General features: G+C 42.9%; 1 protein-coding gene across 1 annotated transcript in view; it reads left to right on the plus strand.

Moving 5' to 3' along the window:
* Positions 1–5284: 5284 nt before the first annotated feature.
* MMP28 (matrix metallopeptidase 28) overlaps positions 5285–24342 on the plus strand; it is a 33362-nt gene continuing 14304 nt past the window's right edge. The window contains exons 1-5 of the mRNA XM_026672447.2: positions 5285–5548; positions 11998–12074; positions 12914–13101; positions 22766–22987; positions 23941–24186. Of these exons, the coding sequence (XP_026528232.2) occupies positions 5450–5548; positions 11998–12074; positions 12914–13101; positions 22766–22987; positions 23941–24186 (832 nt within the window). The 5' untranslated portion in view covers positions 5285–5449. The remainder of the gene's footprint in view (positions 5549–11997; positions 12075–12913; positions 13102–22765; positions 22988–23940; positions 24187–24342) is intronic.

Consider the following 24342-nt stretch of genomic DNA (forward strand, 5'->3'; position numbering starts at 1 on the left):
TGACTGATGACCATTTCTCGCGCTTATGGCCATTGCAGCATTTCCATGGTCATGTGATTTGCATTCGGATGCTCGATAACGGATTCACATTTCCAACGGTTAGTGTCCCAGGGTCATGGGATCCCCTTTTGCGACCTTTCTGACAAGCAAAGTTACTGGGGAGACCAAATTCACTTAACCCTGTTACTAGTTTAACAACTGCGGTGATTCGCTTAACAAATATGGCAAGAAAAGTCATAAAATGGGACAAATTCAAATGTTTCACTTAACATACATTTTGGGCTCAATTGTGGTCGTAACTGGGGGACTACCTTCACTGCAAGAAGTAGAAATGCATTGCAGCAACCCAGAACACCAGAAAAAAAAGAAACAAAATGTATATACCACCACCCAGCAAAATGAATACCCATGAAACTTCATCATAAAGTGCCTGACCACTCAGCCCACTGCAGCACAACCAACAAGAGCTATGAAAAGGATGGCACTGCCCTAGGTCAAAAACATCTCAGAAACAACCAGCAGACTATTACAACTGCATGACATCAGTACCCAAACCACTGAAACAGATGTCAAACTCGATTTAATTGAGGGCCACATCAGGGTTGTGTTTGACCTCGGGAGGGCCAGGAGGCCGTCATGGCTGAAAACAGCCTTGATGAGTGGAGTCAAGCTGGCCATGCCTGCTCATCCCCACCCCTGGGGAGGCCACACACAGCCCACCCAGGCTCTGTTTTCAGCCGCGACTGCCTCCTGCAGCCCTCTGCCAGCAAAAATTAAGCCCCCAAGCTCCATTGTTGCTGGCAGAGGGCTGCAGGAGGCCGTCATGGCTGAAAACGGAGCCTAGGAGAGCCACACACGGCCCTCCCAAGCTCCATTTTTGATGGCTGAGGCACCGCAGGCTGGTCATTGTTTCCATGGTGGCCCCACGGGCCAGATCTAAGCACAGGCCAATTCCGGCCTGTGGGCCTTGAGTTTGACACCCCTGATCTAAAAACATCTTAAATAAAGCCAAGACACAGTAACCCAAGAAGAAAAAAACGAATCATCAACATACAGTGTAAGGATTGTAACAGCCATTGTGTAAGACTAGCGGAGCGTATCCATATACACCAACAAGCAATCGAGACAAAAATGGATGTCTCAGAAATCTCACTATGCGGACAGATTCTACCGTAGTTTTAACTGGAAACAGCGTCCTAGACCAAGCTAAATTTTAAAACGCTAGGCAATTCCTGGAAACCTGACATTCAGACAAGTCAGCCATCAATACCCTATAGAAATAAGCTATATTTACACACCATTCAAAAGTGACAATAAAAAAAGCTAAGAAGGAGACAAAATCCAGACACATCCTCTCCAGCAGCCAACACCCAGATAAGTAGGAATTAACATTAAGTAAACAATCAAACAGAAAACTACCCTAATCAAAGAACTATTAATGAGAAAATCACAGCCCCACCAATATTTGCAGTGCAATTAACAGTAAATAAGCAGTGAGCAAATCCCACCCTCCCTTGCATTAATGATGTTACCTAACATGGATAACAAAACCTCTATAAATAAATAACCAAACTCAGAGTACACCAAGAACTCCATATTTTAAATATGTTTTTGAGACAGTTCTACTAAACATGCTATTTGTGGCATGGTACAGACAAGGCCTTCCTATGACAAGATCTTTCCCTTGCTCTACCTCCATTTCAGTGGTGGGATTCAAAAATTTTTACTACTGGTTCTGTGGCCATGGCTTGGTGGCGTGGTGTGGTTTGGTGGGTGTGGCAGGGGAAGGATACTGTAAAATCTCTATTCTCTCCCCACTCCTGGGGGAAAGTTACTGCAAAATCCCCATTCCCTCCCCATCCCACTAACCTGCTTTCCAGCTCCGTTCTCCTGTGCAGGGCAACCAAAGGAGACCCAGCCAATCAGTTGGGACTTGGGAGGCAGAGAAGAGATGGGGGCGGGGCCAGTCAGAGGCGGGGCCAGTCAGAGGTGGCATTTGTCAGTTCTCCAAACTACTCAAAATTTCCGCTACCAGTTCTCCAGAACCGGTCAGAACCTGCTGAATGCCACCTCTGCTCCATTTCCCTTTCCCTAACTACTTTTTATTATTCCAGCTTAGCTGACTTTGCCCTAGGCAGGGAAGCATACTGTACTTTCAAACAAAGGGCTGGGCTGCAACAATGCATCGTTGTTATTTTTCACAAATGCTAAGGCACTCATTGATACTGATTATTGCTCATCTGGGCTTTGATCAATCAAGATTTTTTTCCCCATTATACAGGTAGTCCTTGACTTACAACAGTTTAGTGACCGTTCGAACATACAACGGCACTGAAAAAGGTGACTTTTTCACCTTTATGACCGTTGCAGCATCCCCATGGTCATCTGATCAAAATTTAAACACTTGGCAACTGATTCATATATTTATGACGGTTGCAGTATCCCGTGGTCATGTAATCACCTTTTACGACCTGGCAAGCAAAGTTAAGGGAAGCCAGATTCACTTAACAACCATATTATTAACTTAACAAATGCAGTGATTCACTTAACAACTGTGGCAAGGGAGATCGTAAATGGGACAAAATTCATTCAACAAATGTCTCAGCAATATAAATTTTGGGCTCAATTGCGGTCATAAATCGAATATTACCTGTACTCTTTGATAAGAAAAGGCTTTCAACTAGGTAACCAGCTTTGTCACACCTTTGCTATGTGCAGAATTCTCTCCTGACAGGACAGTTCTTGATCAGTATGGGCATATTTTGGCTAGTGCAACCGAAGACCAAATCAATCTGAAACAGGGTTACACTGTTGTGTGTGTATTTAAGGTTTCTCTTCTGGAGGTCACTTTGCAAACTAACCTACTGCTGTACACATTCTCTCCTATTCTGGCTAGTTACAAATGTCAAAAGTGCCGAAAATCCAGAAAGTAACCATAAAATTGACATGATTTGTCCGGAGTATATATTTAAAAAACAACAACATTCAGGCATGGTAGGTGCCAGTCCTGGCCTGATTATTTACTTATACAGACTGAGTAACCGAAGACTGGAGTTTGGTCATAATCGTGCCATTTTCATGAGGGGAAAGGAAAATTTCCCTGAAAAATTTCGCCTACCATGGAAATTCCCAGACTGGATGGAGACAGAAAATATTCTTTGGAACGGAACGTTTTCAAGAGAAAAAAAGACCACATCAGTGTTTTTTCAAACTTGACAACATTAAGTTAGTGGACTTCAACTTCCAGAATTCCTCAGCCAGTATTCCCCAGCCAGCCATGAATTCCCCAGTGAGTCATTCTGGGAGTTGAAGTCCACGCATTTTAAAGTTGTCATGGTTGACAAACGATATGTCTATCTGAACTTCTTTATGGAGTGGAATTGGCGCTCCATCATTCCTGGCTGGGTGAGTCTATCCAATCCAGGTTTTAAAGGGAAATCAAGTGGCACGTTGTACTTAATGCAGCATTCTCTCCCAGTCTGTTACCAACCTGGGTGAGAATATGTGATGTCTGGCTAAGTAGAATTTCCTCCCACAAGACCTGGCCCCACTGATATTGGTGAACTCCTTCCATGCAGCCTGGAAAGATAGGATAAGTAGGCTTTCCTCCAGGATTTGGGGCATGGGGTAGAGTTCTGCCAAATACATTCTGGAGTGGAGACTAAGAAATAGGCAGGTAAAAAGATAAAGCATAATTTCTACAAGTGTGCAGCTAGTTGCTTTGTATATATCCCATAAGCAACATAATATCTTAACTCATTTTCCCAAAATATTGGAGAGTTTTCAACTTCACTGACTTTAATATTCTCCCATCAGCAAATCTTAAAGGGAGATACCAGATCTCATGTGGAATTTCTTAGAATGTTGAATGTATTTTAAGTTATTTTAAAGATTGGTATTATTCACTTAAAATCAAGAGAGAGGTTTTTATAATGTTACTGTATTATTTCTCTACTAAAAAAGTTGGAGATCCTTTTTGTTCTAGATTTGTTTAATGTATTTTGGGGGGATTTTTAAATCTGTCCTGTTATCCCTTTTTCCTTTTATTTTAGTTTGTACTTTAATGTTTGATTTTGAAATTGAATAAAGATATTTTGAAAAGGAAAAAAGATTTCACAAAAGGAAGGAGCTGATGCCTCTTCCATCCTTGGATTTGAGCCTTTATCTTAAAACAATACATTAGTGCAACATATGAGAATTAAATTTGAAATATCTGTCTCCAACATACAGTACTAGTTTAGATTGCCAAGCAGTCTCTAGATTAGAGGTCTTAGTTTGCCTAATGGGGCTTTGGTGGTCTTTATAGCAAACTGCCCCAAATGTGCCAAAGCTGACTTGGCTGAGACTTTCTTTATCTTGCCAAAACCACTGCTGAGAAAGTCTCAACTAACCAAAGCCACGTGGAGTACCAGAAGTGCATTTTAATGGGCTGATGATCAATGTAATTAAAGATTGGACAAATGCCAGTTCTAGTTCTTTTGGTTTAGCGTTTGTCTATTCTGGAGATGGGTAGCCACGCATTGATGTGAAATCTGTGGGGAGCACTAGTTAGTTAGTTAGTTTTAGCTAGTGCGCTAAAATCTCCCTGGGATTTTTTTCGGGGGGGAAGAGCAGCGAATGACGTCATCGGCCAGCTTGATCGGGGAAACGATGGATCGGTTCTTGCTCTGGCCCGTGAACGGGGCAACCGAGGTTTACTTTTCTGGCCGCTGTTTGCAACACCTTAGTTCAGGGGTCTCCAACCTTGGCAACTTTAAGCCTGGAGGACTTCAATTCCCAGAATTCCCCAACCAGCAAAGGCTTAAAGTTGCCAAGGTTGGAGACCCCTGCCTTAGTTGGATGCAATCGATTCAACCGATCTAGTTAATTCCCCAGGGGTGTCTTTCTTTCCTTCCTCGCCATTCCCACTTCCAACTTAGCGTTTCTACTTTTTTGCTGGAGAACACCGGCTCCCATAGAAAGTATCACGAGGAAGGGGATCCCTCTGTTAAGAAGCAGCGGGGATTGCAAACCAAGGTTGAAAGAAAGAAAGAAAGAAAGAAAGAAAGAAAGAAAGAAAGAAAGAAAGAAAGAAAGAAAGAAAGAAAGAAAGAAAGAAAGAAAGAAAGAAAGAAAGAAAAACCCAGCGCGAGTGCTGGCGTGCGTTGTTCTTGAGTTTTTGTCTTCCCCGGTTGGGCTTCTGCCCACCCCGAAGCCCCAGGACAAGGAGGCGCGGCCGAGTTACGCGCGGGGCGAGGCGAGGCGAGGCGAGGCGAGGCGAAACTACCTTCCCGATTGAGCCCGGGAGCTTCAACCGGCGCCCTGCCCGTGGACCGGGGCGTGCTCAGTTCAGCCCTGCCGGATGGGTGGAGAGACCGAAGCCGAAGCGGGCTGAGCGTGGCTTAAGCTTCCCGGCTCCATCGATCGGCTCCTTCGGCGGGACGGGAGGCGGAGCGGCGGCGGCGAGGCGATGGCCGCGGCTGCTGCCCTGATCGCGGCGCTGCTCGGGCTCCTGCCCGCTCAGACGAGCACCAGAGCCGGAGGGAGAAGCCAGCCTGGAGCGGCTCAGGTGAGGCAGGCGGGAGGGGATGCCTGAACTCGAGACCGAGCAGGGGTTAGTCAGTCGGGAAGGGAGAGAAAGAGAGAGCTCTGTACACGCCCAGAGACACGATCGGCATTAGATCTCGGCCTACCGAGGGGACTAGCTAAGAGGTAACGTTTGTCATAAAAAGTGAAGGAGGCTTGGAAGTTACTTGAACGAGGCTGTGATTCTAAACGTAGCAATGCCATTCGTCCTATACTGAAGTTTTCTTGATGTGTGGGTCTAAAGTTCCTTCCAAGAGAATATGGAAACTAAGCTAGTTGGAGAGCCCCAGACTGGGTTCCTCATCTCTGACAATGCTTCCTTTGTCGAGAGAGGCTCTGTTAACTGTCTACCTCAGAGGTCTCCAAACTTGGCAACTTTAAGACTTGTGGACTTCAACTCTCAGAATTCTCCAGCCAGCATACCACCGAATTGGTGGTAAAAATATTTGAAATGCACCACTGCTGTGCTTGCATTCATTTAACAACTGCTCGATGTTACCATGGGGCTGAAAAAAAACTCACTTACAACCAGTTTTTGCACTTAGGCCATCGCAGTGTCCTCATGGTCATGTGATAAAAATTGGGGCACTTGCCAACCAGCATACACATTTACTACGGTTGCAGTGGGAACCGTTTGTGACTTTCCCAGTGGACCTCCAACAAGCAAAACCAATGGGGGAAGTCTGGGTTTGCTTAATGACTGTGAGATTTGCTTAATGACTGCAAGCAAAAAAGATCATAAAAGTGGATGTGACTCACTTAACAACTGCTTCACTTAGCAATAAAAGTCCCAATCCCAATTGTGGTTGTAGATTGAGAACTACCTATACCAGGAGTCCCCAACCACCCATCTGCGGCCCACTATTGGGCTATGGCCCCGTTTCAAAACCAGGCCGTGCAAGTGGCAGGCAAGAGCGCATGTGTAGGTTCACTTGCACGAGTGGCATGTGTGTGTGTGTGTGTGTGCGCAAAGCTCCATTTGAGTAAGCAGTGGGTGCTCGCACACTCAGCTCCATTTGCACAATGGAGCGTGTGCAAATGGAGCAGTGCACGCTTGTGCACGGGCTTGCCACTCACACAGAATCATCCTCTTTCCCTCCCGCCATTCCCATCCACCAAGCCAGAAAGGTTGTGACCGCTGCGACCTCATACTTTATACAGTTTTGTAAACAGGAACTGGTTCCTGAGATATTCCCCCCAAGATACACCGTTGAAAAATTCATTCAGTCGGAAGATGTACTCAAAAGAAGTCTGGTTCTTCATAAATAAAGTTACGTGTCAGCCCCACTGGATAGCCCAGACCATAAAACCAGCTCCACAGGAAAGCTAAAACTTCCTTTATTGACTTTAACTCTTAATACCAAAATCTTGCAAGTTTAATTGTGCTATATTTCCTCCTCCTCCCCCTTTTAGTTCAGTAAATTAGGAGGCATCCATCTGAGCTTTTTCCAAATGTTGTCTGGCTGCCCTGGGTTTTAAAAAAGATCAGCCCTTTTGCCTCCTACAAGGTAATCTTCCTTACTCTCTACACTACCTCTACGTGAATTCTGGACCCAAGAAAGGGCTTTGTGGCTAAATCCTGATTAAAATGAAGGCGTTCATTGGTGGGCAGAAGGTATAAGGATCTGGATTATGAGGTTAAGCATCAGTGCTGAAATCACCTGCTGTATCTGTCTGACTAGACCAGTGGCTATGAAAACCGTTGTGTGGGCTAGCAAATAAGGTTCAGTTAGAAAAGAAGCTGGACAACCAGTGAAAATAGGACCGTTTATTAGAGCAGGGATGTCAAACTCGTGATGACACATTGTGGTCACTTGTCGTATTGTAACTTTTTCCCCCTTTGCTAAACCGGGGGTGGGCATGGCCAGCAGTGATGCATCCGGCCCACTGGCCGCAAGTTTGACACCCCTGGTTTAGGGGCAGAGCAGGTTCTGACCAGTTCTGGAGAATCGGTTGGCCCCGCCCCCATCTATTCTCTGCCTCCCGAGTCCCAGCTGATTGGCTGGGTCTTCTTTTGTTGCCCTGCACAGGAGAACGGAGCTGGAAAGCAGGTTAGTGGGATGGGGAGGGAATGGGATTTTGCAGTAATCTTCCCCCAGGATTGGGGTGGGAATGGAGATTTTACATTATCCTTCCCCTGCCATGCCCACCAAGCCATGCCCACCAAGCCATATCACACCCACCAAGCCACAGGCACAGAACTGGTAGTAAATTTGTTTGAATCCCACCACTGTTTAGGGATGCAAGAGAGGTTGTGTTACACAAACAGCTCCATGTTCCTACTCGTTGCCAGTCTTCTCCACTGTTCAGCATCAGTTTCACACTGTAGTTGGTTCCCAGACTGATAAGAATTTAGGAGATCATTATATAAACAACCAGCTGCCAGATTTCCTGTTACCAGTGAAGACACCAGCTGTAAAAAAGCTGTTTGAAAGAAAATCAGAAAGTCTCCAGCCTGTAACCACATGGGGACATATTGGCTGTAAAGTCAGTTGCTGTAATTCTTGCAGCTGCATCCAAAAGAAACTGGAGAAATTGTGCTTGAAAAAGATGTGGCCCTTGGCTTTGAGGCAGTTGCCAAAGAACTTGACAATCTGCCACCTGCAGCAGCTCATCTACCAGTGCGACAGATCCTGTAGATGTGTCCACAGGACATGAGGCTTTTGTTGAAATGACAAAACTAGCAACATGCCAATGCGATGCAGACTTCCTTTCTTCTGTGTATGCTTGCAACATTACTTATGCTTGCAAAGAGCTGTGGTGGCACAGTGGTTAGAATGCAGTACTGCAGACTACTTTTGCTGGCTGCCTGCAATTTGGCAGTTCGAATCTCACCAGGCTCCAGGTTGACTCAGCCTTCCATCCTTCCGAGGTGGGTAAAATGAGGGCCCAGATTGTTGGGGGCAATAGGCTGACTCTGTAAACCGCTCAGAGAGGGCTGTAAAGTGGTATTTAAGCGGTATATAAGTCTAAGTGCTATTGCTATTATGGTACAGGTGAAAAAGGACTGGACCTTGTATCATAACGGTGCAATGTTAGCTTTGTCCTTTGTCAAACCCTTGACCCCTTTTCCCACTCTTTTAGCCTCTGGCCCCAATCTCTGGAGCAACCCTCCTAATTTGCAGAAAGCATCTGCTTAGAATGTATTTCCCAGCCTGTTTCTTTGGCATTACTACTTCATGTCTTAACAAGAACATATAGTTTAATTCTTGCTTCTCTGCTGTCTTGGAGGAACAAAGAACTTCTCTCCCGCCCTGTCTAAAATTCTGGTCCTTGTGGGGCTACTTGTCATCCAAGCAGCAGTCAGTCTTGACAGGCCTTGATTTATGGTTTCTGGGGGCAGCCTCTGGTCTTAAGCCCGGAGAGAAATTAATGAGGTGAGTGGGTTGTCTGCATCTGTGCGTCTTTCCTTTTTTCCCCTCCCCATTGCACAGAACAAATGAGAGGGGTATCTCTTCAGTTAGGGCACATTTTGCAGTGTGTTTCCCCATGATGCTTACGTCTTTATTTCCTGCTGCTTCAGAATATTCTATAGAAAATGGAATTTCCTCCTTGGGGAAATTAGGGTGGGAGGAAGAGACCCAGAGTTACTTATGGCTCTAGAGTCAAGACTAAAGCTGTTAAAAAGCTGTTTTGAAGGAGACTTGAGAGCCCTGATTTGGACTCACGAAGCAGCTTTTAAATCTGATATTATCTGGCCAGTTTATAGCATTATGTTTTCTCTGCCAAGTGTCATGAATGTTCTAATTTGGAACTGATGTGCAGAGAAGGGAACTCAATGTTTACTTTTTATAAACACATTTTATCTCTTTCTCAGCCTTACAAGAACTTACCAAATTGGACATTCTCCCCAATTAAAATTGGATCAATTTGACTCCTTGAAATGTTGACTGTACAGGCTAAATATCACACCTTTAAATTCCTTTCATGATTGCTTTGAAATCTTCTGCCGACTTCCGTTAAATATGATTCCTCATAGGTTCTGAAGAGGAATAATACCACATTCCTTTTACTGTGACTTTGCTGTTTTCTGTTGCGCAATCACGGTCTAAATAGCTGAATTTCCTCCTGCCCCTGATTAAACTTGCTACTGCGGCCACATAATGCAATTTTTTAATTTGTATTTCTGTCAAGATGCATATATAGCCTTTCACCTCTGCTTCCAAGACACGTTGCAAAATATTACAACAGAAATTTTGTATTATCCACACACATGCACAAATATTGTTCTTGTGCCATATCTGTCATCGGACGTTGGCGATCATGTTGGCGATCCTATTTTTATCAACAGTCGCACAAAAAAGTGCTGCTGAGTTTTGACCAAGCTGGTCCCTTAGATTTTGAAGCCATGATGTTCTTCTTCTGTCTGGACCTCATTTGCCTTCAATCTTTCCCTGGAGGATTAAGTGAAGTATGCCGTATTTTTCTGGGTGTCACATCACATGTTTGAAATATTCTAACTTTTGCTTTTTAATGGTTTTAATGATTTCCCTTTGCTTTCCCATGCACAAATATAAAAAAATAATCAGCCAAATCCATTGCAGGATGAGGATTTCTTTATGGAAAGATCTTACTAAGCTAGTCCAATGCAGTTGGCATAATAGATCTTTTTTGACTTTTCAATCCAAGGTCCAAAGTCACCTAGTCAGCTTCTGTGTCTAAGGGAGGATTAGAATTTGAGTCTCCCTGTCAGGCTCAGCAATACTTTTAACTATTACTTTTACGTTGTCTCTTGCAAATGGTGTGCACAATTCCAAAAAAACCCACTTTGGTTTTCTACAAGGATCTTTTCCTCCCCGTTACAACTGAAGCTATGGAAGTCTGCTAATTACCGGTCAGGAAAATGGCTTCCTTGCACTGTTTATAGTTTCCCATAATGATACAAATCTGCTAGTGGTCACCCATTGTTATAAGGGCATTTCTCAACATCATTACAATTGTATCCATGGTGATCTTGTCACAGCAATTTCCTGAAATGCTGATGAATAGGTATAACTAGTTTCCCTGGCAGAAGGTAGTCTCATTAGTTGTTTTCACATGGTAAAGGTTAAGGAAATCCTCTAGTTTATACATTTGTTGTTGCACAACAGTCTGGGTGATCACCAGGGTTAACATTAACTCAAAGACACACCCATCGAGCCACACCTCCATACACAAAAATATCTTTTGACAAACTATATGAGTATAGCAATTGTCTGGCCTTGTATGATCTATTTGTCCCGTCCGTTCATCCATCCATCCATCCATCCATCCACCCACCAGTAAGCCATCCATTTTGTCTCTTGTAACATGCCAGGAAGGAAAACAAAAATTGGAATGGAAACATAATTGTGTGCGTTATTTGCCTCTGGTCTCCTCCCATTGCCCAGGGATATTGACAATGTGGTAAAAAGCCTTGCCAATTTTATTTTAAAACCGATAGGAATAAACACTCATTCCTCTTCCCATTTCAGGATTGATGAAAATGGCTTTCCCCAGCTCCGCCCATACAGTATTTTTCGGGCCCTTGCATTTTGTTATTGTTTCCAGATCTTTTAGAAGTATTCAATGGTGGTTTTTATAGTTTTCATTGTGTTTCTAAAAAAAATAAATCCTCTGAAAAAATATGGAACAAATGTTCACTCCCTTCCCAAACTTTCCATTTTTGCAACAGTAAAAAAATCACCTTATTTCCACACAAGAGAATTAAAAGAAAGTGCATATGGGGAAATCACCTGTAATTTGGCACTTTCTGCCACGCTAAAGCATAAATATAAACAATTAAGTGTTCCTCCCCCCCCTCTTTATTAATCTCTTTCAGATATCTTCCTTTTTCAGGCTTATCCTTTATTTTTTCCAAGAAAAATATAGTCACAGTACATATTACAGATATTGCATTAACAGGTCTTCTGTTGTGGGGGTGTCTCTGTTGATTATCTGGTCTTTGGAGAAATAATAGGGCTGGAAAAGGAAGTTCCCTCCCTTTTGCTCTGCTCACCCTGGAATGAATTTGTTTTAGGAATCAAAAGCTGATAAGGAAAGAAAGGGAGTGCTGGGAAAAACAGAGCTGATGGAGACAAAGAATTTAGAATGAAGAAGTTTCTCTGGCAGATACAATAACTGCAAGACAAATCTTGCAACTCAGAATTGAAACTGGCTTCTCCGCAGGCATAAACAGTGTTTGAAGTGGGAAGGCATGCAGCTACAAAGGGATACTCTTTGAGCCGGGCCCAGTATTTAAAAGAGGGAGCTAACTATACTTTCTAAAACTGACCAAGAATATTCAGAATCCGAAGTATGTAAAGACTTTGCATACATTTCACAACCTTTACGTAAAAAGGCTGTGGGTTTTGTTACAAGGAAATAATGAAAGAATGCCAGGGGTTTGTTTGTTTGTTTTTCATATAAAGCCTAGTGTCTTATCTATTATTATTTATTTTGATTTGATTTTAGAGGTTTCTGGAGAAATATGGCTATTTTGAGTCTGTGCACCAAGTACCGGACTTAGCAGGATTCCCAGATGCCATAAAGTAAGCCTGTGATTCCCATTCTTCTCTTACTGCTTTTAGTTGATGACTTCCATCTCCATTTAATATCTATCTAATCCCTAAATCCCATGCCTTCCCATGCAGTCTGTTGCTAGCTTAGACCATGCAGCTGGCCAGCTTTCATTGATGACGGGTTCTGCTCAGTGGTTTCCCTTGTATGGGCTTAGTTTCTTTTGTAGTATGACCAATGCAGCAGTTTTGACCCAGCTGGTAGATTCCTCAAATGCCAATGCTGCCTTCTGGATTCAATCCATCCCACTATTCTCTCTGGGTTGCTTTCTTTCTTAAATCTTTTATTTTCTTTCCCTGCTACTAGCTTCAAATTTTGTATGAAGGGTAATAGTGGCAAATGCTTAAAAATGGTGTAATGGCCCACTGGTAAAGATGCTTGCCTCCCATTTGGATGGTTGAGAGTTCAATTCTAGGTAGCAACAGATGTTTCTCTCCTAGGACGCAAAGAAAAAATATCTGTTGTGAACTCTGCATAGGTGAAGGGTATCTGGCCAGCAAATGTCCAGTCGTGAGTCTATCCAAACAGGGACTACAGGGGAATTCCCCTATAAAAAGGGGAATTTGCATGTTTAAAAACAAGGACTAAATCAGTGTTTCCCAATGTATTTATTTAAAACATTTACATAGCCACCCATCTTTCAACCAACTCTGGATGTCTCCAAATCAATGCTGTCAACTTTAAGATGCATAGACTTCAATTCCCAGAATTCCTCAGCCAGCCATGAAGTCTGCACATCTTCAAGTTGAGGTTGAGAAATACTGGCTTAAACGAAGGAGCAACTTCCATCCCACTTCCTGTGCTCTTACAGGGAATTTCAATGGATTTCTCACCTGCCCCTCAGTGGCACCCTGGATGCCATCACTCTCCATCACATGAGTCTCCCTCGCTGTGGTGTCAATGATGCAGAGAGCCACACGGCATGGAAGAAGCGCATGGATGCCCTGTTCTCACGAGGGAAAGCCCGGAAGAGTCGCAGGAAACGATACTTGCATCAGAGTAAGTCTGCTTGAGCTTGGAAATGTGTGTCCTTCTTCTGGACCAGGTTGTAATTTCCAACCATCATTTTAAAGTGGGGACTCAAAGACTCCAAGGAGATATCCAGCAGCCCTGTGGAGTCTCTGAGCATCTACTCTATGGCTAGTACAGATTTGGGCACAAGAGACCTTTGGAAATTCTTCACTCAATTTCTGGGAAGAATAATTGGATGGGTAATTTCTCCAAGTGAAGGTGACTTTCTCTGATGGGTCTTCTTGAACTCCTGAAGAAGTCCAGTGGAAAGAGTTCCTTCCTGAAGTCTTCTCTTGATGGTGAGTGGAAATGTCGGATGCCTGGGAAAGTTGCAGACCAAAGAAGAGTTGAGTGCAGCAATAGCAATAACAATAGCATTTAGATTTATGTATCACCCCGATGTGCTTTACAGCATTCTGTGGGCAGCCTAAAATGTAGAAACATTTGCATACTGCCCCCAACAATCTGGGTCCTCATTTTGCCGACCTCGAAAAGATGGAGGACTGAATTAACCTTGAGCTAGGGTCAAACTCCAGGCTGTGGGCAGAGTTTGCCTGCAATACTATACTTTAATCACTGCACTACATCAATGTAGAATGAGAGACGGTCATATGCGTGTGCATACCTTCATAAATAAAAGAGTTCTTGGCTGCATCCTAATTAAGTGTGCCACGCACTAGAAATTCTTTTCTTTAAGAAGAAAAGTTCTTTCATCAGTCTGCATAAAAATGAATCGAGGAAAATACAATTGATGTTCTTTATCCGCACTTAGAAAAGTATGGAGGCCAGTTTTCCAGGCACCACTATAATTCAGGAAAGGCATCGGCAAAAGACCTGGTCACTTAGTCTTCCAAAGCAGAGTCACTTGCAGAAAAGACCATTAGGAGGGATAGTTAGGACAACTTTCAGTTTCTTTTTCCTTTTTATTTATTCATTTATTTACTTACAAAAAAATACATAACTGCCCATCTTGCAACAAGTGACTCTGGGTGGGAATTTCAAGCTCTTTGCCTACTTACCAGCTTCGTTGGCTTAATAGCTTTTCTAGACAGCAGAAGTCAGAGAAGCTGAGAGAGCAGCTGTTTTGAAGACAAACCCCCAGGAAAGATTAGAGTGGAAGGATTAGGTAATTGCCTGTGCAGACTTCAAATTGGGCCTGACAAGGCTGCATCTGGGTAGGAGGCCAGAAACACCGGGTTGCCGAACCTCCACGGTTTTCAGTTTTCGTGGTTGTCTTCTCTTAGCATGAAGCAGGCCTGTTCTTTGTCACAATTGCCTGGCCTTCTTCCCCTCCTGCATTTGCGCCTGAGGAGGATAGGGCCGTTGTTATGGGGAAAGTAGGAGGAGGAAAGAACATTAGGTATGTTTACTGCCTTGAGTTATTTATAAAAATAATAAAGATTAGATAAATACATTCTAAGCTAAGCTAAAAGAAGAAACTATGGTGTTTTTTCCCCCCCATCTGTGACCATGCCTGGGATCTTTGGGGGTAAGTCTGTCCTATTTCTACTGCATCAGTCTTGTCTCAAGTGAAATATATGCATCTCCCTCAATCTCTCTTCACAGGATTTAGCTTTCAGTCCTTCCATCATCCTCATTGCCTTCTCTTGCTTTTGCTCTAATGTGTGAGAAAGTGAAACCTTCGTAAAGTGTGGTAACACGAACCAGACCCTGTACTTATTCTGGGGTCAAACCAATGCAGAACAGAATGGGATGAAAGGTAGCCCTGGACTTGGGATCATTCATTTAGCAATCTTTCAAAGTTACAGTGGTGTGTGTGCGTGCGGGGCGGGGGGGTGGGGAAATCCAGTCCTCACACTTCCGACCAGTGCTTGCACTTACTACAGTCGCACTATCCCCTTAGTGACGTGATTGCAGTTTGGGTGCTTGGCAGTTGGCTCGCATTTACGACTGATTGCAGTGATCTTGCATGCAATCACATCACTGCATTTGACTGCATGTTTTTGTTGAAAACTGGCATTTATTTCAGGTTTTCAGCAAAACTGGCCCATAGAAAACCATTGGTTCACTTAACAACCAGGGCATTTGCTTAATGACCACTGCAATAAAGGACATCAAATTGGGTCAGCCACATACGTGTCCCATATGAGTGTTGTGACTTAACGGGAAACAACCATTATGATCATAACTCAAGGATTACCTGTAAGCTCCCTTCAGTATGACAGAAGACAGGGCAGTAGGGCGAAGAAGAACCAGGTTTGATAGCAAACTACTGAATAATCAATTTTAAAAATGATGTATGAAGCTTTAGAAAGGTTTACAAACAAATGTTTGCAGTTGGAATTGGGCCTTGCTCCAAGCAAGGGGAAAAAAAACCCCACAGTAGCTGCTTTTTGCCATGAAAACCAACACTGCAAGAAAACTTTGTCCCTCCTTAAATGATTTTTGCCTTCCTTCAAGGAACACACCTATAATTTGAGTCTGAGAACCCTGCGGCTCATTTTACAAGATTTGAATCATGGTTTTCCCCCCACCTTAAAAATTCTTAATTGCAGCTGTCATTTGTAGCCATCACTTTGTGGGGAAATAAACAGTTTGCACCCATCTCAAATGCAGGTGTGCTTCTTCAGGCCTGTTGAAACTGGGCCGTGTGTTTCACTCCTAGAAGATGAGCATCGGAAGTTAGGCTCTTATAAAATATTTGATTCTGTTATCAGTTGATGCCTGTTGGGCCAGACTTTTGTTATGGTTTTTAAAAATTTTTGCACTTGAGCCTCTGAAGATAGAAAGAATAGCTCTATTCACAAATTATAAATTCGTCAGTCTTATTTTAGCCTAACATTTTGTCTAGAAACAGTCGGTGAGATTCATTTGTGCTTCAATGAATTCTGTAGGCCTAGAAAACTGGAATAAAGTAAATCGGATTTAAATCAACCAAGCCTGAATTCCCACTCAACCTGATGGCCAAAATAATGCATTTCCTGCATTTGCACAATTCAAGCTTGGTTTCAAAACACACTAAGCCACAAATAAGCTATCATGCTTAGCCTTAATCACATTTAGCCTACTCTCGAATACGTATTTTCTTCCAAGTCAGGTTCAAAAGGTTTCATGTGAACACAGCCTAAAAGTGCCATGGAAAACACAATTGGTAGGTGCCTCAGAGCAAATCTGGCTGTCAGGTCTTGGACAGTGTCCAGCTTTGGCAAGTCTAGGTCCAGAATTAAACAGCAATGAATGCGAGGCAGCTGTGTATCAGAGGTGGTATTCAGCAGGTTCAGACCAGTTCTGGAGAATCGGTAGCGGAAATTTTGAGTAGTTCGGAATACCACTTCTGACTGGCCCCGCCCCATCTATTCTCTGCCTCCCGAGTCCCAGCTGATCAGCTGGGTCTTCTTTGGTTCCCCTGCACAGGAGAACAGAGCTGGAAAGCAGGTTAGTGGGGTGGGGTGGGAATGGAGATTTTACAGTATCCTTACCCTGCCATGCCCACCAAGCCACGCCCACAGAACCAGTAGTAAAAAAAAATTGAATCCTACCACTGCAGTGTGTATCCCAATTTACAGAGGGTGATCATCTGATAGAAGAGAATAATTGTAGCTCAAGATTGAACTATGGTAACCTTGGTACTCTCTGAGCTTGGTCGTTTTCTAGCAGACATTTCATCACCGACCTAAGCATAGTACATAAAATTATCTATTGCAATGTCCTACTCGTCAATGACTACTTCAGCTTCAACCACAACAATACAAGAGCACACAATAGATACAAACTCAAGGTAAACTGCACCAAACTTGATTGCAGGAAATACGACTTCAGCAACAGAGTGGTCAATGCCTGGAATACAGTACCTGACTCTTTGGTTTCTTCCTCAAACCCCCAAAACTTTAATCTTAGACTGTCTACTGTTGAACTCACCCCTTTCCTAAGAGGTCTGTAGGGAGCATGCATAAGTGCAACAATGTGCCTACCATCCCTGTCCTAATGTTCCTTTTTATTCATATCCATTTCATGTATTCATAATCATGTTTATACTTATACCTGTTATCTAATACTTGCCTGACAAATAAAATAAATAAACAAAACTAGACAATACCATCAAGGCTAGAAGGGAATTGAGTTTGCTCTCAAGTGGCTTGCCCTATAAGTGTTGGTGGAGTGTTGTTGGTGGATCCTTGCTTAGTCTGTTTATTATTAGCTTATTTTTCTGACTTGGTAGTTCCTTGATTGAGTTATTATTTACTTCTTGTCTAACACTAACCTTGGTGTTAACCCTTGCTCATCTTGGTGGTGATTGCTGGTGAGATGTTTTGGTCTTTTCGTTTCCTTTTTGGCTTTTTTATTGTCTTTTTTGAATAGTATGTACAGGTGAAACTCAAAAAATTAGAACAACATGCAAAAGTTCATTTATTTCTGTAATGCAATTTAAAAGGTGAACCTAATATATGAGATAGACTCATTTCATGCAAAGCAAGATAGTTCAAGCGTGATTTGTCATAATTGAGATGATTATGGTTTACAGCTCATGAAAACCCCAAATCCACAATCTCAGAAAATTAGAACATTGTGAAAAGGTTCAATATTCTAGGCTCAAAGTGACTCACTCTAATCAGCTAATTAAGCCATAACACCTGCAAAGGGTTCCTGAGCCTTTAAATGGTCTCTCAGTCTGGTTCAGTAGGAATCACAATCATGGGAAAGACTGCTGACCTGACAGTTATGCAGAAAACCATCATTGACACCCTCCATAAGGAGGGAAAGCCTCAAAAGGTAAATGCAAAAGAAGTTGGATGTTCACAAAGTGCTATATCAAAGCACCTTAATAGAAAGTTATGTGGAAGTGTGGAAGAAAAAGGTGCACAAGCATCAGGGATGACTGCAGCCTGGAGAGGATTGTCAGGAAAAGGCCATTCAAAAGTGTTGGGGACTTTCACAAGGAGTGGACTGAGGCTGGAGTCAGTGCATCAAGAGCCAGCACACACAGATGGATCCTGGACATGGGCTTCAAATGTCGCATTCTTCTTGTCAAGCCGCTCCTGAACAACAAACAATGTCAGAAGCGTCTTACCTGGGCTAAAGAAAAACAGAACTGGTCTGTTGCTCAGTGGTCCAAAGTCCTCTTTTCTGATGAGAGCAACTTTTGGAAACCAAGGACCCAGAGTCTGGAGGAAGAATGGAGAGGCACACACTGCAAGATGCTTGAAGTCCAGTGTGAAGTTTCCACAGTCTGTGTTGATTTGGGGAGCCATGTTATCTGCTGGTGTTTGTCCACTGTGCTTCATTAAGTCCAGGGTCAACACAGCCATCTACCAGGAGATTTTGGAGCACTTCATGCTTCCTTCCGCAGATGAGCTTTATGGGGATGCTGACTTCATTTTCCAGCTGGACTTGGCACCTGCCCACACTGCCCGTACTGCCAAAAGCACCAAAACCTGGTTCAATGACCGTGGGATTACTGTGCTTGATTGGCCAGCAAACTCACCTGACCTGAACCCCATGGAGAATCTATAGGGCATTGCCAAGAGAATGAGACGTGAGACCAAACAATGCAGAAGAGCTGAAGGCCACTATTGAAGCATCCTGTTCTTCCATAACACCTCAGCAGTGCCACAGGCTGATAGCTTCCATGCCACACCGCGTTGAGGCAGTAATTGCTGCAAAAGCAGCCCAAACCAAGTACTGAGTACATATGCATGCTTATACTTTTCAGAGGTCCGATATTGTTCTATGTACAATCCTTGTTTTATTGATTGCATGTAATATTCTAATTTTCTGAGATTGTGGATTTGGGGTTTTCATGAGCTGTAAGCCATAATTTTCTCAATTATGTCAAATCACAGCTTGAACGATCTTGCTTTGCATGTAATGAGTCTATCTCATATATTTGTTTCACCTTTTAAGTTGCATTACTGAAATAAATGAACTTTTGCACGATATTCTAATTTTTCGAGTTTTACCTGTAGATGTTGTTTACCTCTATGTGCCTGTTGATGGCTGATTTGTCTGAGGGCCAGTCTTTCTCTGTGATGATCCTCTGTTTGAAAGCTTGTCAAAGTAGTCCTTTGACTGAGGGTATCCTTTAAGGGAAGTCTCACTGGAGCAAATCAAGTTCTTAAAATTAATTATAAGGAAGGAGAGTAGGAGCTTTGAAGTTGTCCATCTGTGGCAGAAGTGGGGAACTATGGCCCTTTTATGACTTGCTGGCTCAGGAATTCTGGAAGTCAAAGTTCACAAGTCATAAAGCAGATTCTTAACAGATTAACAGAGTTGGATGGGACCTTGTAAGTCATCTAGTCCAACCCCTTGCCCAAGCAGGAGACCCTACACCATTTCTGACAAATGGCAGTCCAGTCTCTTCTTGAAAGCCTCCAGTGATGAAGCTCCCACAACTTCTGAGGGCAACTTCTGTTCCATTGGTTAATTGCTCTCACTGTCAGAGAATTTCTCATTTCCAGGTTGAACCCTCTCCTTGATCAGTTTCCATCCATTATTCCTTGTCTGGCCTTCAGGTGCTTTGGAAAGGGCCATAGTTCTCCACTCTTGATCTATGGTAAGCATACAAACACAGGAGAAATCTCTCTCAAAGCACCCTCCCCCCCCTCCCTCAAAAGTTGAAATAACCAGGTTTAATTGCTTTCCTCAACTAGTTGGGTCAAAAGGAATCTCTCAGGGGAGGGATGCCATTCTGATGTGTGTGTACACAATGGATAAAAAGCCACCTCTGAGAACCCGGTGTAAATGACATTCATCAAGAGAGGGCACCCACAAGAGGTCTGCCATTCTCAATTTAATTGGGTGGGAGCATATGGTTAGTTGAGCAAAAATGGTTGAAGCTTGGTCTATAAGCCCCCGTTACCCAAACCTTTAATCAGTGTGAAATTTTGGAAGGGTGTTTTAATAGGCCTACAGGCAGACTCTAAAACATAGTATTTGTTAACGATTTCTTACAACCAAGCTGTGTGGTTTTTTGTTTTTTTTTACCCCAATCAAAATTTATGCTCCAAGCCATTTTGCAGTTCATAAAGTCTTTAATCTTCTCTCAGGGCTTGTTGTGTTTTGCAGATACAGGGCTGGATGGCCTATTAGAGTAATTGGAGGGAGGAAGATTGACATCTTGGCCCCTAAATGATGGTCTGTGAGGCTCCCTTGATCCCTAGGATGAGCTCACTCTTTTTCCTGTGCCCCAAGCAGGAAGCAGCTCTTTGGGCGAATAGAGCTGTCTTTTCTCTTAGAAAGGAAATGCTTTCAAGAATCCAATGGTTGAAGGAAACGGTCCGTGTCCTTCGTTTACCGTGAGAATCACAGCAGGCTGCCGAATGTGGAGCACTTTCTGACCGATACAGACTGTCAGTCTGATGTCGACTCACTCTCTCACAGCTCTAGAATACCACTAGATCCAAATCCCTGGTGAACAAGCAAGCTATTTCTATATTCTTACTTGCTCTAAACTGAAGAATTCTTTTTTTTTTTTTTTAAGGGCTAGATACACTGGCGCTTCTTGAAGGGAGGTATGCCCACATTCCTGTGCAGCCCATGGTGGGAATAATCACACCTTATTTTGTAAGAGAATAAAACTTATTTCCACTGCCCCAAAGCCACCCAATAGCCAAAAGGGCAAGGAAGAAGAGTGGCTAAAGATTGCTAAAAGTGCACTCATCCAAAACGAAAGAAGTGAAACTGGCGAAGAAAATTAAGACAGAAACACCGTGCCCATATTTCCCTTCATTCACAAAAAGGGATAACTAGACATCATATACAGGACAAAGAAAAAAGCCCACAGTTATAGAAAAGAAAGAATAGACCCTTTATGGCCCTCTGGCCATAAAGCACCTGAAGGCAAGACAACAAAACAATGGATGGAAACTAATCAAGGAGAGAAGCAACCTAGAACGAAGGAGACATTTCCTAATAGTGAGAACAGTCGACCAGTGGAACGGCTTGCCTTCAGATGCTGTGAGTGCTCCATCACTGGAGGCTTTCAAGAAGAGACTGGGCAGCCATTTGTCTGGAATGATATGGGCTCTCCTACTCAAGTAGGGGGTTGGATTAGATGACCTCCAAGGTCTCTCCCAACTCTGTTATTCTATCATTTCTTTTAAAATATTTCTCAATGTGAGAACAATTAGTCAATGGAACGTCTTGCCTCCAGAAGTTGTGGGATCTCCAACACTGGAGGCTTTAAAGAAGAGGTTGGATAATCATCAGTCTAGAATGGTATAGGGCCTCCAGCTTCAGCAGGGAGTCAGACTAGAAGAGCTCCAAGGTCTCTCCCAACTCTGTTATTCTATTATATTAGCATGACTCAAGATCAGAGGAGGAAATTACAAGCCCATATTAGCCTGACATTTGGATTTAGTTTAGTTTAGTTTATTGTCATTGCACCTTGTACAACAAAATCAAACACCATCTTCAGTGCACATCATGACCATGACCATGAAAATAAACAAATACACATCCTTCACCCTCCACACATTGAATTGAAACCTCCGACACCACACCAACATTGCACTATACAGCAGAATTCAAAAGAACTGCTGCCCTGGGATAGAAGCTGTTTTTCAGCCTATTTGTCCTTGTTTTTATTATTCTGTACCATCTGCCAGATGGTAATAGTTCAAAACAAAGGGTTCCCAGGATGAGATGGATCTTTGAGAATGTTTTGAACTTTCTTAAGGCAGCGGGAGCTATAAAGCTCTTCCAAAGAGGGGAGAGGGCAACCAATGATCTTCTGGACAATGACATTAACCCTCTGGAGTGCTTTCCTATCTGCCACTGTGCAATTGGCAAACCATACAGAGGTGCAGGATTGTGTCACATGTGGTGAAAACGATGATGAGTGTCCTGTGAAAGAGAAGGAAGGTGATGATAGAGAATAAATTTTCTTATTGATGTTAGAGAATAAATTTCTTCAGCGTAGGGAATTGGTTGGAATTTTATGAGGAAATTACAATTGGAGAGACACAATTTGGATGCTGGTGTCCATGACTTTCAAATGGCACCCAAGAACATCCCATTTAGTTTGAATAAGACCCTAAGCATAGTTTATGCCCTTAATCCCTTGTGACTCCATCTTCTTTGTAAATGAATGTGGGCTGTAATTAATAACGCTTTCATTTTTCACTTGAATTTCATTTAGTGGTTTCCTGCAGAAAATGATAAGATTTCAGAATCGATACATGCAGATACAAGTTACTGTTGTGGGAGAATGAATTTTAGTTGTATTTCTTAAATTTCTGTTCTCCTCTATCTCTGGGACTGTTTGCACATTTCTTTAAAACATTCACTTTGAAGGTCTCTGGAGATTTCCAGTCATCCAGGTCATAGTTGTCCCAAAGGTCCCTTTTCAAGAGGCAAGTGGACTTTCTGGTTTTTCTTTGAAAACATTTAGCTTCTCATCCAAGAAGCGTCTTCAGCTCTGATTGCATGGTGGGGAATGGAAGGACCATCCAGTCAGAGCTGAAGAAGCTTCTTGGATGAGAAGCAAAACATCTTCAAAGAAAAACCAGAAAGTCCAGTTACCTCTTGAAAATGCACCTTTGGGATTCACTTTGAAGATGCTGAGAAAGTGTTCTTGTTGTCATTGTTGATGTGCCTTTAACAGGGGTGCTGGAATTAATCACCTTATGTCAGATTCGTTTTTTCTGATCTTCTCTCCACTAATTTCTCTCCCCCTTCCATCTCAACCTTGTAGGTGGCAAATGGTATAAACGACACTTGACTTACCGGCTAATCAACTGGCCTTGGTATCTGCCAGAGCATCAGGTCCGTCTGGCAGTGAAAACAGCTTTTGAGCTATGGAGCAATGTCTCTTCCTTGGTGTTTTGGGAAGTAGCAGAAGAGCCTGCAGATATTCGCCTGACGTTCTTCTATGGGGATCACAATGATGGAGTTGAGAATGCCTTTGATGGTCCAGGTGCTGATTTGTTATGTCTTACCTCTTAAACATCCTTTGGTTATAAGACCATATTGGTCCAGAGTTCCGATTTCATGCATCTTCTGTCATGGGGTTCCTATTGTCAGGACTTCAAAAGAAACAGGTGACCAAGAGCCCTGGGCTTAGAAAGGGGCAGAGAGAAAGCTGGTAGGACAGAAATTAGATTTACCCATTCCTGGTGTTTTTCAAATGTGTAGAAAACACAATTTCCTTGATACTGTAATCTGGTTTTGCTCTACACTATCAAGGCATGTTGTAAATAAAATGAATATTGGTAATCAGCCTGGCTGAAGACTTGAGATTCTGATCCTAAGTTTGAGGAGCCTCATGGCTTATGAGATTCTTCTACATGGGATCTATGCAAACTTCAACATGAGTTTTGCACCTGTATGCAGAATTCCTCCCCACCTTTGGCAACTAAGCAATTTATTTCTCAGAAATTATCTTAATTTAAAAAAAAAACTTTTTAGTGCTGAAGTCTTGCAGCAGGTATTTCCCCTGAACAACCTTTTTTAAGGACCTCTCTTTCTTCTGGGTCTTCAATCATCTCAGTAGGTCTTTTAAGGGGAAAGGTGACTTGGTGGCTTTTCACTTTCCTCCCCATAGGAATCACTTAGATTTTCCCTCATGCAATTCAAAAAAAGCACACAGTATTAAGTAAAAATATGACAGCAGGGGTGAAAGCAATTTATTTGATGACTCTTTGGCCTGGAATGAGGATGAGGCTTTTCGTTTCTCCGCTGCAGCAACTTAGAGCCAGGCATTTATTCTTCTGCTCCTAGGATTGGGAAGTTGGCAGCAATAAAGACGATCGTAGAAGAAGCATCAGCAGTATGTAATTCTCTGATGGAGGGAGTTGATTGACTTTCATCGCTAAATATAAATAGTGTTCAAGTTGATCTGCGATCTGATTTCTCTTTCTTTTTCCTTAGGGGGTGCTTTGGCACACGCCTTCTTCCCACGCCGTGGTGAGGCCCATTTTGACAATGACGAGAGATGGTCCCTGGACAGTGGGAAAGGCCGTAACCTCTTTGTGGTGATGGCACATGAAATTGGTCATACGCTGGGCCTGGAACACTCCCCTGTGTCCAATGCTCTTATGTCCCCCTACTACAAGAAGCTGGGCAAGGGTTTTGTCTTGAGCTGGGATGATGTTCTTGCCATTCAGAATTTATATGGTAAATATAATTTATTTTCTCAAGAGTAAAACTTTTTCAAAGGTAAAGACTGCATGACCACATCTTCAAATATAGACTACAGCCTTGGAACCAGTTGGAGTGAATGAGACTCTAGGAAGAGTGCAAAGAAGAGCAGCAAAGTTAATGAAGGGACTG

This window comes from Notechis scutatus, chromosome 1, assembly GCF_049901735.1.
Source record: "Notechis scutatus isolate UNSWTSFEM ecotype Mainland chromosome 1, rNotScu1.2, whole genome shotgun sequence".
Lineage (NCBI taxonomy): Eukaryota > Metazoa > Chordata > Lepidosauria > Squamata > Elapidae > Notechis > Notechis scutatus.